The sequence below is a fragment of the Oryzias latipes genome, chromosome 6 (genome assembly GCF_002234675.1).
Source record: "Oryzias latipes chromosome 6, ASM223467v1".
Lineage (NCBI taxonomy): Eukaryota > Metazoa > Chordata > Actinopteri > Beloniformes > Adrianichthyidae > Oryzias > Oryzias latipes.
In genome coordinates, this window is record NC_019864.2 from 21575064 (window position 1) to 21592066 (window position 17003).

General features: G+C 38.7%; 2 protein-coding genes across 2 annotated transcripts; both read left to right on the forward strand.

Annotated features, from left to right (window-relative positions):
* The first annotated feature begins 680 nt into the window (after positions 1 to 680).
* ube2n (ubiquitin conjugating enzyme E2 N) lies at positions 681 to 5982 on the forward strand. The gene is made up of 4 exons (XM_004069716.4): positions 681 to 812; positions 3721 to 3967; positions 4043 to 4183; positions 4826 to 5982. The coding sequence occupies exons 1-4, from the start codon at positions 783 to 785 to the stop codon at positions 4870 to 4872; spliced, it is 465 nt and encodes a 154-aa protein (XP_004069764.1). The 5' UTR covers positions 681 to 782; the 3' UTR covers positions 4873 to 5982.
* Positions 5983 to 6851: 869 nt separating this feature from the next.
* LOC101166621 (diphosphoinositol polyphosphate phosphohydrolase 3-beta) lies at positions 6852 to 16847 on the forward strand. Its single transcript, XM_004069717.4, has 5 exons — positions 6852 to 7307; positions 11808 to 11918; positions 14415 to 14459; positions 14658 to 14745; positions 16059 to 16847. Exons 1-5 carry the CDS (start codon positions 7209 to 7211, stop codon positions 16277 to 16279), a joined length of 564 nt encoding a protein of 187 aa, XP_004069765.1. The 5' UTR covers positions 6852 to 7208; the 3' UTR covers positions 16280 to 16847.
* The last annotated feature ends 156 nt before the right edge of the window (positions 16848 to 17003 follow it).

The window sequence follows — 17003 nt, forward strand, 5'->3', positions numbered from 1 at the left end:
TAGATGAATAATTTTAATTAAAAAACATTGTTTTAAGCTAGCACATGGGAAATCAGGGCTCAATTCACAGTGTGCAATGAGCTTCATCTTGTGTGGGCAAGACTCTTTTTGATTATATTTTTGTCAAAAACAATGTCCAATAAACGTTTTTGGAGCATTTTACATAAAACTTGATTTTTTTATTTTAAAAATATTGCCAATGCTGTATTTTGGACCCTTTTTTCAACAATGTGAAATTTAAACCAAGCTTGTATTGTAAAGGACCTTCACCTTCACATAAGCCACTAAAAGAAGCTTGAAGGTACAACAACAGTAAAAAATAAGTTGAGATATCTGAACTAGTTCTTAACAAAAAAATAATATGTAAAATAGGTCTACATTAAAAACTTGTGTGAAAAAGGCTACACTACAGATCGCTTTTTAATTATTAGTTTATCACAACTGCAGTTTTATCAATATTTTAAAATGATTATTACTTTTCCAGAACTTTCCGAAGTGAATGACTGTGCACATGCGTAGATTGGATAGTTGTTTTCAATTCACGGTCTGGGCTCAATTTATTTTTAATTTTTATATTGATGCTGTCTTGTTGGAATAATTTTTTCGAGTTAAACGTTCAATAAAAAATAATAAAATGTATATTTTTGGATCTTCTCTGCCCATCTCTGGCTGTACTAGATCTGCTGCGTCATGACGCAGGCAGCCCGGAAGACGTTTGTTTGCTGTCAATGCCAACGGCAAGGAGAAGACACCAAGAGCTAAAAGCCCGCATTTGAGACAAGATGGCAGGACTGCCCCGCAGGATCATTAAGGTGTCTACTTTTCATTTCTATTAACAATGAATCGTTCTTCATTCTTTTAATGTTGCCTCGCTCCATTAGGTGAACAATTACGCTAGCTAATAATAGCTGTAGCTAGCTAACGTTAGTTTGATAAAGTAACTTCCGCTTTGCTTCCAAACCCAGTAACACCGACACCCGACATGTTAAAAAGAAAAATACATCAACGCCCCTTAAAGATGGTGGATAAAAGTTTCGCTTTATCCGTGTTTTTCTCTCCTATAATATTTTTGATCCCTCTTCTGTGACCATGTTGTTTGAAAACCTGGCTAACTATGCTAACCCGGCTAGTATGTTAGCCCAATGGATTTGACTAAAGCTTATTCCCCACTTACTGCTCTTCACACCCTGAAAGTGTTCACCTTTAAATAGGGTTTTATTAGCACTTAATATCGCATCTATATTTGTTCCGTGGAAGTTGGTAGTTACACGTCCATTTGGAGTTCACAGGCCATGAATTACTTAATGAAACGGAGGAAAACTTCTGTTTTAAGAAGCTTTTGCGTTATCATACACCATCTCTCACCACCACAATGCAGGGCGGGTAGTTTTATCAAGTAATGTTGAATGTATGATGTCACTGGAGGGTTGGGATGTTTGATTGAATCAAAAAAATATTGGCTTAAAAATGGCATTTGACTGATGAGGACACACTCTTTTCAGTGTGTTGTTGTCTTTTTAAAGTAATAAAATTTATAATAATTCTATTGCCTTGTTTATAGCTATGACTGCTGTATTATACAGCTAAAGCCAGTTTTTAAGCTGTTAGGAAAAAAAACCTCTACATGAGCAGAGGGAGACTTAAGCAAATTTGATTTTTAATTCTGGAATGTTTCTGATATAAGAAACGCTTAAAAAAATTATGGATGATAATTTTTTTGCAAATCTTTGACCATGTATTCCCTCTTTTTTTTTATAACAAAACTAGTGGTAACAAATAAAGAACATTCTCTTCTTTCTTTAAAATCAACTTCCTTTTTTTTTTTTTAACCCAATTCACTCGGTGTAAGATGAATGACTGGGGTGAAGCTCACAGGTGTGTTGGGGAGCAGACTGCAGCATTGCAGCTTTGTGGGAAAAGGTGAGAGGGCTGGGAATGGGAGTTTGGGAGCCGAGCCTTTGAACCCTCAGAGCGTGTGACTGAGACTCTGAGCGCCTCTCCTGTCTGTGTTTTTACTGCACAGTTTTGTCTGTGGGTTATCTGAAACATTTCAGGAATCTCTCCTGCAGCTGCATGGAGGAAAGATCCATTAAACAAATTATGGGTGATAAAAAGCTCAATTTGCATGCATTCCTATTTATAGTTTATTTTAATTTTTACTCCGTGCACATTTTAATTAACTACAATGGAATACCGTTTTTTTAATGTTATAAATCAGTACAGACAGATAATGACAATTGTTTTTGCCTTAATGGGTTTAGATTGTCTCTTTTTATGACATCTCCTGGTGTTAAATTAATCATTTCAACATAAAAACCTGCTTCTTTTTGAAAGTACAGCAGGCATTTCCTTTTTTCTGACTGAGTAGGCAGTAATCTTGCTGCAGTGTCTAGGAGGAAAAGGGAGCGCAGCTCAGCCCCGGTGTGGTGGCTGAGTCAGGGCCGCTTCGAAAAAGACAGTAACCTTGGATTGAAACTCGCAGATTCACTGAAACCTTCCTTCCTTCCTTCCGTCTGTGTTTTAAAGATACAAAAAGATTCAAGTTTGACATTAGTGTTTAAAGAAAACCCTAAACACTGCAGCACCGATGCAATGGACTAAAAGCACAGCGTGGCACCCTAACCAAGGGTTGGCAATGTCCAGAAAATGACTATTTTGAAGTCATTGTCTTTGATTTCATTTGCTTTCATTTATGACTGTGCATGTGGTCTCACAGAATAACAAATGTAAATCTTTCCCTCTCATCCATTCTTATTCTGAAGTTGTAAAAATGCCATGAGCCTCATGGGGACCGGATACATAAAATAACATGTTTGATACGAGTGACCCTTCTGTGTCTCATGCAGCTGCTTATCTGTAGAAAGACCTTTTGTTGTACATTAAGGAGACTTCTTTACTTTCACAAGTGAAATTACATCTTAAGTCCCACTTTTTCTCTGTATCCTATTTACCATGAACAGGATAATGTTTTTCAATCTTTTAATTAAAGATATTTTACCCTTTTGATATTTTTTCTATTTACTTTATTTTCTCTTTTTGCTTCATTTAAATGTTTTGCGTGAGTTTCCTGTTCTATTCTGTTTTACTTGTTACATTTGCACAGAACTTTGCTCTTAAAGTGTTAAATAACGATGGATTAGAATGGTACTGTATGATTATTTACACTTTGTGAAAGTAACAGTCTACCTTCACGCTCATTCATGATGCAGCTGTGTGTCATGTATGTATCATAATTTATTCATCATGAGTTTAAAATAAAATGGTGATCTGCATAAAACGCCATGAATTCGCTGTTAAATTTTTTTTAATGTCAAATCAAAATGTAAACAATTGATTTGCTCATATTGTTGTAAATAAAGAAATAGAATCAAGGCGGTCTCTGACAGCTTCTGCAAACTCAGGAGGGAAGAGACAAAAAAACTCAGTTTCTTGATGTAATCCTGCATGTTTGGTCCGTGGTGTAAGTTATAGTTTAATACACCTGAGTTTTCTAGTTATAGTTTAATAAATCTGAGTTTTTTTTATATTTCATGGTAAGACAAATGAGTTTGCACCAAACCCCTTCCTGGAATTGGCCTCTGTTCTGCTCATAAGTAACCAGCTGTCTTTTCACTGTAGCTTTTTAGAGAGCTTAATATTTGCCTCATCTAGAAAAGCCATGTAAAGTTTGTCTTTTTACCCCTCTTCCCTCTTTTTTTTGTATTTTTTCTTAACTGTCAGGAAACCCAGCGCCTGCTTGCAGAGCCTGTTCCAGGCATCAAGGCAGAGCCCGATGAGAGCAATGCCCGCTACTTTCACGTGGTCATTGCTGGACCTCAGGACTCACCTTTTGAAGGAGGGACCTTTAAACTTGAACTGTTCTTACCAGAGGAATACCCCATGGCGGCACCTAAAGTTCGTTTCATGACTAAAATTTATCATCCCAACGTGGACAAGCTGGGGAGAATATGCCTGGACATTTTGAAAGGTGAGCTAAATCTTGTAACTTTTTTTTTAACCCTGGATTAGTGTTTCATGATTAGTTTTCTGATCGTTTTTGCAGACAAATGGTCACCAGCTCTGCAAATCCGAACAGTCCTGCTATCAATCCAGGCTTTACTAAGTGCACCCAACCCTGACGACCCCTTAGCAAATGATGTTGCAGAGAAATGGAAGTCCAATGAAGCTGAAGCCATAGACATAGGTGAGCCTTCTGATGTGACTCAAACTGTTATTTAAGCTTGTTTTTAGCGCAGCACTCAGTTTGTTGCTTGTTTTGGACTATTGTCAATCAGTCACTTGACAGAAAGCGTTTGGTTTGCCAAATCTACATAATTCTTCAATCACAATCACTTTGTTTTCATTCTGCATTACTTCACTTATTTTTCTTCAAAGGTTTGAGAGTTCAAACGAGAAAGAAAAGTGTGAAAATGTCAATGTCTGTCCGAGAAAAGTGTTTACAGTGTAGTGAGGAGTTTTAAAGCCTTGAAACACTTATAATTGTAAACATAAAGTTAACTACTTGGCAGATTTCGCCTATCACAGGTTATTTTTAGAAAGTAACTACTGTGATACATAAAGGACCACTGTAGTAATAGAATAATGATTTTATTTTGTTAATATGAATAAGTAAAAGTGTGACAGATCTGTGTTTTCCCAAAGTTGGCTGAAAGACATTTTAAAGTGCAGATGAAGACCAGCACTATGCTGTGTTTGAGATGTGGTATAACAAGCAGAGTAAAGACCATTTTTTTGTGATTAATTGTATTTGGGAAATTAATGTGTTTGCCATTACAGTCATAAAAACGTACCCGTGTTTGTATTCACACTGTTGTTGCCTTCACAGCCAAGACATGGACCAGGCTTTATGCTGGAAACAAAAACGAGGTGTAAAGCCGCTCAAGAAGTTGACACAAGTGAACGTCGAGTGTGTGAACACGACTCATGTGCTGCCAAGACCTCCTCCTGCTTCACTTGCATTTAAAGGACACGGCCTTTTAATGTGTGCGTGAAAACAACTGCTATACTGAGTGAATCAAACGCACACACAAGTAATAAAATGACCTGACTTTGTCCTAACTCTCTACTATTCAATTGCATGGGCAAAGGTTTTAGATCTACTCACTTGGCTTTCTTTGTCCATGGGGGGGAGGGAGGGAGGGAGGGGGGTGTCTTATGTCCTACATATTTGGGTTGATGTGCTTTTTTTTTTGTCTTTTGGGGTGGGGGGCAGAGCATCTGACCGAGTGGGGATGAGATTGACTAGGTATTGTCAATATAATGTACTTTTTATGTTTCTTTTAACTTTCTTTTGTTATTTCATTGCTTTCTTTGGTTTACTAAAAGCAGCTAACTACTACTAGTCCACTGTATGTAGACTCTCACCCAGATGGCTTTGTCGTGTGCAGCTCACCCAATAGGACACTCGAGCAGTCATCGCCTTGAAGTCAATTTTTTTGGGGTTCATTCGACTCAAGTTTTAGGACTAAAGCCCAAATGGAGCCTGCCGCTGTCGCCGTTTTTAGTTGCTCTCGGATTAACTGCAGGCCGTGTCGTGGGTACAGTGGGAATTAAGGACCTGTTCTTTGTTTTAGCACATACTGTATGTTACTACACTATAGACGCTTTTGTACTTTTCTTGCTCATGCTCTACTAACTGTTCTTGCTCTTCCCTCCCATATGTCATCTCAGCCATTCTGTCTTGCCTACCCTCAGTGATATTTATTTCACAACTGAGCCATCTATTTTTATTTTTTTTTTGTTCTTCGGTGATGTGATTGGAAATTGGGGTTCTAGATTTGAGTAAGAAAGGCTAGATTGTCGGTGGAATAAATTCAGATCAGTAAAAGCTTGGACTCTGGACTGCTGAGAATGGTCTGCATTCAGTTCACTGTGTAAATTCATACTATATGTTTCTGAGGAGAAGTTTTCTTGCCTCAGACTATTATGTAACTGTTCACCTGCATACTTGTATGTTCTGTAAATAAATTCTGTTGATTAATAGCTAGATGTGAAGAGGTCTTTATTGACGACATCTCATTTGTCAAGAAATGCAGTTTAAAGAGTTTTCAGAACTCAAATTGGATTAAAGTGTTAGTATTGTAATCATTTAAAAGACAAATCACTCGAGCCAACCCAGCAACTATAGGATGAAGGTGGGGCATAGTTTGAACAGGTCACTGGTCCAGTAGGGGCCACATGCTCACAATGCACACCTAGGGGCAATTTAGAGACTAATTAACCCATGAAGAATATTTTTGGACTGTGGGAGGAATCTAAAGAAAATCCACACATGCATGAGTAAACTCAAACCCATTATGCTACACCTTGACGTCTATTGATGCAAACCACATCTGCTCCAAAATTACCTTAATTTAGCGTCTACGTTAAAGCTAAAACATAGGTCACTCTAATTTTCACAGCTGGAAATAAAGGCGTCATTTGGTTTTAATCTTTACTATTTAGCTCTGAAATTGCTGTGATTTTTTTATTTTAATGACGTTCCATAAGCTGGTCAATCAGAGGCTGTGCTATACGAATCGACCGCTAGAGGGAGACCACGAACCATTTCCGTTTAAAACCCGGCTACAAATATAGTTAAGTGTACTTAAAAGTTTGACATAAAAAATTATGCGAATGGAAAGTATATAAAACAAAATTCAGTAAAATGTTCTGTGAATACAAAAATGTAACTTTGTGAGCAAAAGTTAAACTATTTAGATAAATATTATTAGGAAATAATCGCGGGGAAATTGTATGGTAAAACATAGATTTTTTAAAAAAGATTTAGGGATATTCCGAGTGGTACCTGAAGGCATCAAGAAGTATTCCTCATACTGGCGTAAGTCTATATGGGAGCAGCGTGTTTACACGAGTCTGAGTGCGGCCGCCGCAGTTGAGAAAGCATTTGAGTTACGGTAACTATGATGAACGGAGAGCCCCGCGGAAAGGTGGGAGGCAACTTGTTGCGCAGCTTCTGGGTCAGCTGGTTGCGGCTCTCCGACAAGCAGTTGTGAACAGGTCTGTTGGATCGCGCGCGTGCTGACGAATCATCACGCCTGGGACGATAACAGCCACACATGTAGCCCAACATTGCACCACGGCGCACGGATGAATGAACGGGACTCGGTTTTTGGGCTAAACTTCTGCTCCACTATTGCGCTCTCCAGCCCCACCCCCTGGCTCTCCCGAGTTCTGTTTAATTTTCTACCGCTCCACGAACAGAACCGATGATCAAGTTAAAGCAGAACCAGACCAGGACCTACGACGTGGAGGGGTTCAAGAGAAGAGCGGCGTGTTTGTGCTTCAAAGACGAGACAGAGAACGAGGTGAGGTTGGCTGGTTTCATTCATGACCTGCCTGGCTCTGTTTTTGACCCAGTCCCATCATGCAAGTTACTAGCAGCCGGACTGGGTGCAAATCCTTGTTTTTTTCTCCAAACAAGCCAAGGCGCAATCTATCAGTGAGTCAGGCCCGGATTTAGCCAGTCCCTCTATGGGTGGCAGGTAGAATATCAGGGGGGCAAATTTGGGTGTGTTGGGAGTTTAGGGTGTGATATCCCTCAGAGCCTCTAAAATGCATAGAAAACCATGAAATCATCGTATCAGATAGACATCACTTCATCCATATATCTATCTTCCCACACTGGATGAAGCTCATTGCACACCTTAGGAATCGACCTATGTGTCAGCTATGACATACAGGTATATATACTCCTTATTTCTCTGGACAGAAACCAAACTGGTTTAATCTCCACTTCTTTCAGTTTCCTCTTGAGGAAACTGTCAACCCTTTAACAAAACAATGCCACACTCTTGACTTGTTAACCACCTACTTGTTAAGTAATACACATGATCAAAAACAAAAAGATTGGTTTCATAATCCCCTGCTGTCATAGAAACATGTGTCCAATCCCTGCAAAACTATGCTGCTTTCATAATTAGTTGCATTTCTTGCCTGCTTTATTCAAACAGGTTTGGGATGCAACTACTCATGTTGACAACCATAATGGGTAATGCCTTCTAATCTGGAAGGGAGATGAATTTCAGTGGAGGTTTATAAAAAAAAAAAGTCCTATTTGAAGTGGACACCCTCACCTCCACTAGAGGTGAGGGTGTCAGCCTAATGACAGCAGCCGGCTTGAGACATGTGACACGAGGACTGCCTGTTACACAGTGTACTAAACCTCAGTGACCCATTGGCTGGAATTTATAGCAACAAGACGCAGTCACTCACTGCTTCCTGACATACCTGAACCCCAGCTCCTTGTGCGGGGAGCCTCCTCACCCTCCGCAATGCTCATCATCAAGGCCCAACTGCTCCTCTGCATCAGTTATGACGTTGTGAGAAGTCTCTCTTGATCATCGTTGTTAACGCGGCAGGAGGGGGAAAGTTTTGCCCATATCTGCTTTTATTGATTGTTTTTGTCTGTCAATCATCTGGAAGTCAAAGCGGTGAGTCTGTGCAGACAGTTTGCAGAAGCACTGCATGCATACAGACGGGGCAGGGGAGTTCTTGGGTCATCTAGCCAGAAGGGGCCTATTAAAGACCCACTGCCATCATCTTTGGATCTATTCTAAAAGCATTTCCAGTGATTCTTTTAATTATGATTATGCCGTTTTTAGCCAAAATAAACAAAACAACTGTCATTTTCTATGTCATAGTTGCAGAGCGACAGGAAACACCAAAAACACAATTTTCATGGAGGGGGTCTTTAAGGCAGGTAATCTAAAAAAAAACAACAAGCAGGAATCACTTCTTTTACAACAAATATTTAATATTTTGCATCTTTAAATGTACATTTATTTCTGATGCCTTATAATGTATGTAAACAATGTGCCCATGTCAAATATAGTTTTTTCCCTCTAATATCTAAGTTGTTTTATTTGCTATTTTTTTAAAATGTTTTAATCCTAATTTCTACTTTGTTTCGGAAAATGTAAATACCGGTAACAAAATATACCATCATATTTTAGCATTTAGCCCAAATTTTACATTACCTCTGAAACTTAAACAAGCATTTTTTTTTAGGGTTCCTTGATTTTTCTTTGAAGAAAATCCTCCCAATTCCAACCACTGTAGTTTTATGTTGTGCTCTCCTAAGCAAAAAGGCCTTCTTATCTACCAGCAACATGCATGTCACACATAGAATTCTTCATTTCAGACAGATTTCAGGTTTTTGTTTGTGACCAAAGTCTTTTGATCCCTAATAAAACTTTCTTTTTCATTGATAACATAAGGTGTTATCACAAGGATGCACCACAAACTACTGCATCCTATAGATGCTGCAAAAGTTTAATAGTTTTACACAAACACATGATAAAAATCAGTCTGTAGAACAGGTTGTGTTCTTAGTTTTTTGCAGCTCTGTCTGCTCTGGTGTTGGGTATCTGATGGCATCTCTTCCTGTCACTCAAAAGTTGCCCCGGAGATGTTTGTTGGACGACCAACGCTGAGGGAGGAAGTCTGTCTGGTTATGAAATAATAAAAGTGTCCGGAGTATCAGTATTCAGACTGAAACTGTGCGTGTGGCTGCCCCTCACTCTGAAATCCCCAAAGGGTTTGATGTGCGTTGAGCTCCTGATTGTTTTCAAACGGAAAGGCTTCTGCTGATCCAGGGGTTTCAAAAAGCCTGCCGTGTTTGTGTGTAGTTGTGTGTTGGTTGTGAGATGACAGGGCATTGTTTCTATTGTCCCTATAGTGAAGCGGCTGCCCCACTCGCCACCAGCAGGTTTAAAATTGCCGCCTCCTCATTGTTCACCGTGTGGCAATCTGCACTGCATTACTGTTACAGTGTGACTCTGACGGTACAGCTTCAAAACTGTTCTTTGTGCCTTTTTTTTGTAGTTTTATAACTTGCTAGTTTAATAAAAACCTGACAGCTGCTTTGATCCAGCTGGTCATAATGTTGCTTTTGTGTGTCATCTGAAAAAGCCAACCTCCCCAGAAAGATGGATGCACCTGAAAATGCTTAGTCTGCAGATAATAAATTGATTGAACAGATCAGTTGGAAGCAATTTTTTAAAGTTGTGTGATCATTTTTTGACAAAATACTCTTTTTAAATAAAGTTTTAATTGAATTTTGAGTTTCCACATGTTAAAGTACCGTATGTGCATTGATTTTCAAATCAGTTGTGGCTATGAGCGGATGGGAGGGGGTCGTCTGCTGAAGATGACCTGGCTCCTCAGAAAGTGCTCTCACGTGAATGTATTGTGGGTCAGTGTGTGAGGGCCAAGGTGGGGTTAAAGGTCAAGTAATGGCATCAGAGAGATGTCTGTTCAAAAGCAGCAGATGGGATTCAGTTTTGCTATGGAAAAGCACATCCATTTGCTTCCATTCCTATTATTATTATTATTATTATTATTATATTTTTGATTTGCCACCACATTTGTCACACTTAAAAGAGCCGCTCTGATGAAAGTGAAGGTATTGGTGTTTATAAGATGTTGTTATGGCATGTTTCCCATAAGGGAGGACATTTAGAAAGATTAACTGTGAAATAGCATTCTGATTATTTCTTTATTCAAATTAGTGTGAATCAGGAGCAGGCAAAAATAATGCATTTGTGAGGTAGAAGCTAGAATCATTATGCCACCAGCTCCCTGCTCTGCTCCATTCTGATGCATCCACTTGCAGACACATAGATCCACGTACATCTTTGTTTTCCTCGTCTGAGCTGGAATCTGGTTCTGAACTGTACGGGTGGATAGCTCCAATACTGCTCGCCATTCTTGTTGCACCACTAATGTTAGGTTGATCTTGTGAGAAGCTGTAAGCTAGTGTTAGAGAATGTAAACATAGAGGGGAACGGTCCCATCCACAACTCAGAGGAGACATTTTAATGAATTCCTGTCGTTCTGCAGAAACTATGAAATAGAAAACTACAGGTTTTTTTAAAAAATTTTGGTTAAAATGGAACGAACATAAAAAAAAAAAAAAAAAAACACTGCGAATGCTTTTATATTATTTTAAAAGAATATTGGAGTCTTAAATACAAATGGTTTTAATTAGTAGGTTCTACAAAGAGATAAAAAATAATTAGCAGCTTTTTTCAGTTAAATATGATTAAAACTATTTAGCCGATAATATTGCCGATGATCTACTTACAGATTTGCAACCTTTTTCATTGGATTTTATTAGACGTGTCTTTATTTGTTTATATTTGCTCAGTTTGGACCCTACCATTGACCGTTTATGAAAACGGGACTGAGTGTCCCCTTCCTGGTTTTTTAATAAGATGTACCCGCTGGCTTAAAGAAGCCTAACTTTCATAGACTTGTATTGAGAAACAAACAGCTAATACTTAGTAGTCATTCTATTTGTCAGAATAACCATTCTTACTCAGATACCTTTTTTAAACATGTTACAGCTGAGGCTCGTGCCTCACTGTATCAGACAGCTTCTCTTGAAATGTTTCCTTAATTCAGCCGGTCCGGCAGTAATCAGTCTTGAGTGTGGGAAGTGAACCTGAACGCAGCTCACCCAACAATGTAGTTAATCACAGTTCATTCATGATTTAGCAAGGAGGACAATTACCAGTACTTTTCTCATTGGGCCCGGCAGGTTTGGGCTGCTTATAATAGTAATAATAGTTATTTTGAAAAGCTGGCTGCTTTAAAGCGGTAGAGTTTTTCTCATGTGGAGTAAAAGCGCGACGTGCAGTTGCTCCACATTCATTCGGTTGGACGTCAGGGGGTTGAATGGCTGTGGAAGCTGTTCATGACATCTGAATGCAGAGCAGCTCTTGTGATTTAAAAGCTGCCAGCTTTGGTGGTGATGGACTCCTTGTCTACACCTAAACTCTGACAGAGGCCGCTCTGCTCCACAGGTGCTGCTGGTGAGCAGCAGTCGACATCCAGACCAGTGGATTGTTCCGGGAGGAGGAATGGAGCCCGACGAAGAGCCGTGTGGCGCTGCGGTCAGGGAGGTGTACGAAGAGGTGAGCCTCATTTTTTGTTTGGGGGAAGTTTTAAAGCAACCACTGCCTGTCCTTCTACTTTCCTGTCCTAAATATCACTTCTTGCACGTTTCCTTAATCCGCATGTCCGTTAGATCAACACTTTCTTCCCTGATTCACCTCATCCATCTTCTCCTCTAGCTCACATCCAGGTAGGAGCCTGGGGGATGGCATTACCATTTACATTCAACGTCAAACCTTCAACTTCCAGCGTCCGACTCGTCACCCTATCTGAACATTTTTAGCAAACTTCTCCTTCAGGATCACTCCTACTTTGTTCCTCTTTCCATCCACGCCGTGATAAAACAGCGTGAACCTCCACCCAGTCGAGAAGCCTCCTCTCTTTCCATCTGGTCTCTTGAGCGCCTGGCATTTCAACCTTTTTTTCTTTCCATCCCGTCAGCCGACTCTCTAGTTTTCCTTCTCAAAGTCCCCTCATTCAAAGCTCCTACTTTATGATGCCGTGTTCTCACCGGCCTCTGCAACACGCGTTCAGACAGCCACTTCCAATGAATACTTTGTTAAACGCGCGTCAATGCACGTTTTGAGCCTTCACGTTCATGCGTCACGATGCAAGTTTTTTATTCTTATTCTCTTCTTTTTTTCTACGCAAGTTTTTAAGTCAGTTTTCAAGCTCTTTGTACAAAACGCAGGGCCAGTTTGTGCCCAAAATTATTTGACACCAAATTTTTCAGGTTGTTTTCTTCAACACCTGTCAAATGCCTGGTGTGCAGGTACACACTGGGCATGTGATGCTAGTTTAAGAACGTGCTAAATGCGTGTTCTTAAACACGTTTGTTTTTTTTAGCAAACAGTGTTCAAACTGGACTGTTGCTACCTACTCCTAGCACATGTAAGCACAGGCTTGGTGTGAAATGTTAAAGCGGTGCTAATCTTGTAGATCAAAGCTCTTTCTTTAGTAAATGGCGTATGCTTGTATAGCACTTTTCTACCTACCAAAGCGCTTTACAGTCACAGTCCCATTCACACACTGATGACTGAGCCGCTGCCGAATACTGGCGCCAACTTTCCACCAGAGGCAAGGTGGGGTTTGCCCAAGGACACTTCAACATATGGGCGGGCAAGGCGGGAATCCAACCTGCAATCTTCCAATCAGAGTTCAAGGCCTTTCTATTTCTATACATTAAAGACTTAAGTTGTCCTGTCCAGTGTGAACTTAACATCCTGCTCTTGTCATTCCACATCTTCTTCCAATTTCCATCCTGTAGGTCAACAGGACTGGCTCTTGTTAACCTGGAGCTCCGCCGACCCTGTATGACAGTTCCGTTTTGTGATTTGCATGATTGATTTTTGCTTTGCTTTTGCGTTGATGCCCTTCCTGACACAACCCTCTGCATCTCCAGCATCCAAAAGCAATAGATTGTGCCCCTAATGGTTGCATTAGGAAAGTCACAAAAATAAGATTTAAAATACTGGAACATTTTAACTTCCAAGGTCCATACTGATGTTTCATGTAGGCTTCATATAATTTATGATGGAATTCTTTTGGAAGAAAGGAAAGCTCACACATCCCTTTCAAGCTAACCTAATTTTTGGATGCTTTTGTTCGAAAACAGCTGAGGATACCAAGAAAGCACAAACTAATAACTCTAAAAGGTGCCAGTGTCATAAATGCTCCGAGTCTGCAACACATTTGCAGTTTTAAGAGGCAAATCCAGACACGTAGAAATATTTGGCAGTGTTGCCTAACTGACTAGATGATTGCTGCTGTGGTTTGGTGCAGTGGATTGCTGCTTGAGGGCCAGAGTGTTTTACAGCAGAGCGAGCCGTGAACTTCTGCCGCGGCTCGTATGGTGTGCTGACAGACGGTAAATAATGACAGTGACATTTGGGAAGGGTTTCCAGTTACCCACATCCTGCGGCGCACATCCCTGACATGATGAGCCTGGATATAGACGGACCTCGCAGTCTCTAGAGGAGCAATCAACAGTTTGAACTCTGATTTTATCAGTGTCAACACAACAGCAGAACATGTGTTTTTATTTCTTTGGTTTTTGTCAAAGATTTTGGTAGTCTTGTCCAAATTCAAAACGTGAAAAAGTCTCTATTTGTTTAATGTTTTATGCATATCCTCCATGTTTTACACTGTAAGACAAAAAACTAATAATTAAAATCAAATCATGCCTGAAAAACTAATAAAAGATCAGGAAAGGCTTTCAAAAATTATGCACATAAAAATAAAAAAACATTCAAATTAGATTGCCTCCTGTAAACAAAAATCTGTTGAAATTTTCAGTTTATCAGGAGCTTCTGGGATTTTTTCTTTTTAGAAAACTTTATTTAAAACACATTCTTTACAGTTTCCAGGGTAAATTTGTATTATCCTTTCTTCCCTTAAAACTATTTTGGTATTTATTCTCTTGTTAATGTTGCCTTGTTAAATTTGCAAAGCCTAATATACGCTTTAAAAATCCTCAACGTCATTTCATACATATTGATTTTTGTCATTTTGCACAGGCTGGTGTAAAGGGGAAACTTGGTAGATTACTTGGCATGTTCGAGGTAGGTTTACCAAACTGTAATGCATCACTGTTTAAGAATAAATATACAATTTAAATGTAAAACAAAGTTAAATACAGTAGAATTGTGCCTATAATTCATGGTCTTCTGCAGATATGAAAGAACTACTCAATGTTGCTCAACTTTATTTTTTTGTCAACAAAACTTCATGGTATTAAACTTTTCATCTGAACTCTGCAGCAAAATCAAGACAGAAAGCACAGGACTTATGTTTATACCCTGATCGTGACAGAGACTCTGGAGGACTGGGAGGACTCTGTCAACATTGGTATGATTTTTGTCCTGCCATTATATTTTTGAATTAAAAGCAATGACTCTTTGCAACAAATGAAAATGTATATAATAATTCATTAAGAATACTATTGTGTAAATAAAAACAACTTGTTTCCGTCAAGTAGCCTATAAAACCTATGATCCTTTTGAATTGATGTGTGAAAAAATGTTCAGACATAAATCTTTTCAAATTTACTCTGCTGGCTTATAAACAAGTTTATTATCAGGGTTTTTTTTCCTGAAAGATTTAATTGTATACGGTGTTTACTTCTATAGTCGCAGTCCCATTCACCCACGCCAACACACATTCACACACTGCAGCTGTAAAAGGGACACACAGGCAAGCAAGGTGGGAACTGAACCTGTGATTTTCCTATCAGAGGTCGACCACTCCATCCCAGCACCACAGCCGGCCCCGTCCTCTATGACGTTGCTGTTTTGGTTTCACGTTTAAAATTTCAAACTACATGGTTTTCTAAGAGCATTTTATTTTTGTCCTGTAGGAGTATTTCCTTTTGTTAAAACTCATAAAAGTTTAACACCACTAACTAAAGCCATCTGGGTCTTGTTTGGGTATTAGTGGGTTAAAACTGTACCATGCAGTTCTGCATGAGGCCATTTTGAAAATTTAGCAAGAATTTTTGAAATCAGGATGATGTCAGATGTGGAACTGAACTTGCTTTATGGAGACTTAAGTACCATGAAATTACATATATTTAGTATCCAACCCTTGAAAATTGTTGCCTGCTTTTATTTTATGTATTCATTTTGAGAAGGGAAACTAACTTGGGTGTATTTATTACTAACTTTGTCCTTAATTTACAACATCTGCTGACAAAATAGGTTTGAAAACATGTAACTGGTTAACTGCTGTGAAACACAAATTTGTTTAATTAAATGAGTAAAAATATGTTTGAAATTAGTTTTTCCCTTATATAATAAGTCTATTAAAGCATAGCTTCATTTATTTATAGAATATATAAATGAAAATTTATTTAAAAAAACAACTATTTGAAGTCATCTTTTATTTCCATTTTTTCCTGATTGGGCATGAATTGCTTTTCCAAATGTTTTTTATTTTAATTTTTATTCTTTGTGGATCACTAATCCTGCATTTGTTTTTCCTTCTTTTCAAAGTAAGAGCATGTCTTTTAAAATGTGTTTTATTCTGTTTTAGTCTTTGCAGAAGTACCTTAATGAGCATTTATTCAATGCTTTACCTCAGAGTAGCATTGTTTACTCTCACCTGTTGAGTACTGTTATCTACATTTAAACTTCTCTTTTGTCCTTCCACGAGTGCCCTCACAGGCAGGAAGAGGAAGTGGTTTAAGATTGATGAAGCCATCGAAGAGCTGCAGAGCCACAAGCCTGTCCACGCAGAGTACCTGCTGAGACTCGCAGACTCCTGTGGTCCTTTTCGTGTCTATACCCCAAGTACCGACAGCTGTCCGTGCACTCGTGTGGCAGAAAACGGTGCATCCCATTGCTTTGTTTGCTCCACACAGGGCTCTGATCTGGTCAACAGATAAGACTCACTGCAGGCAGATCCACCGAGAGGACTGTGTTGGACTTCATGGTCTGAGATGATTGCATTAACCCTGCCTTTTAAAATGTACAGAATGAATTTATATCAAATCCAAGTTGAATTGGACTAAAGAGATGTATGATTCTTTATAAATGTATTTATCAATTTCATTAAATATTTTCCAACTGCAGTTGAAGCCAAGCATCTACTTAAAATATCAGGTGGATTAACTTTGCTGTGCATATGCAATGTAAAGATATTACAAGAGAACTATATGTTGAGTTGAGCTGTCAGGGGTTTTCATAAGATTTGTACTGTATGAAGCTGGTGCCAATTTGATTTTTTTGTAGAATGTTTTGTAGAAAAATTGTGGCTTTTTCTAGTGTCATTTTGTGCTCATTTGAAGTGATGGGTAAAACCCCAGATTTCTGCTAGTAGTTAAAATTTTCTTTAATTATATGATGAAGCAGTTTTTCTGAAGAAAATCATATTTATAAAACATAAAATTATGCAGGCACCTTTTAAATGTGAATTAAAAATATCCTATTAAATAAAAACAATTCAAATTTTATAGTAAAATGACTTTGTGTTTTTCTTTCTCCACGTCTCTGTACCAGAACCAAACCTTTATTTTTACTTTGATCATCACTTTTTGAGGTAACTCTTATTTATTGCACTTTAAGTATCATTAATAAATATAATTTATACAATTTGCTGCAGGTTAAGTT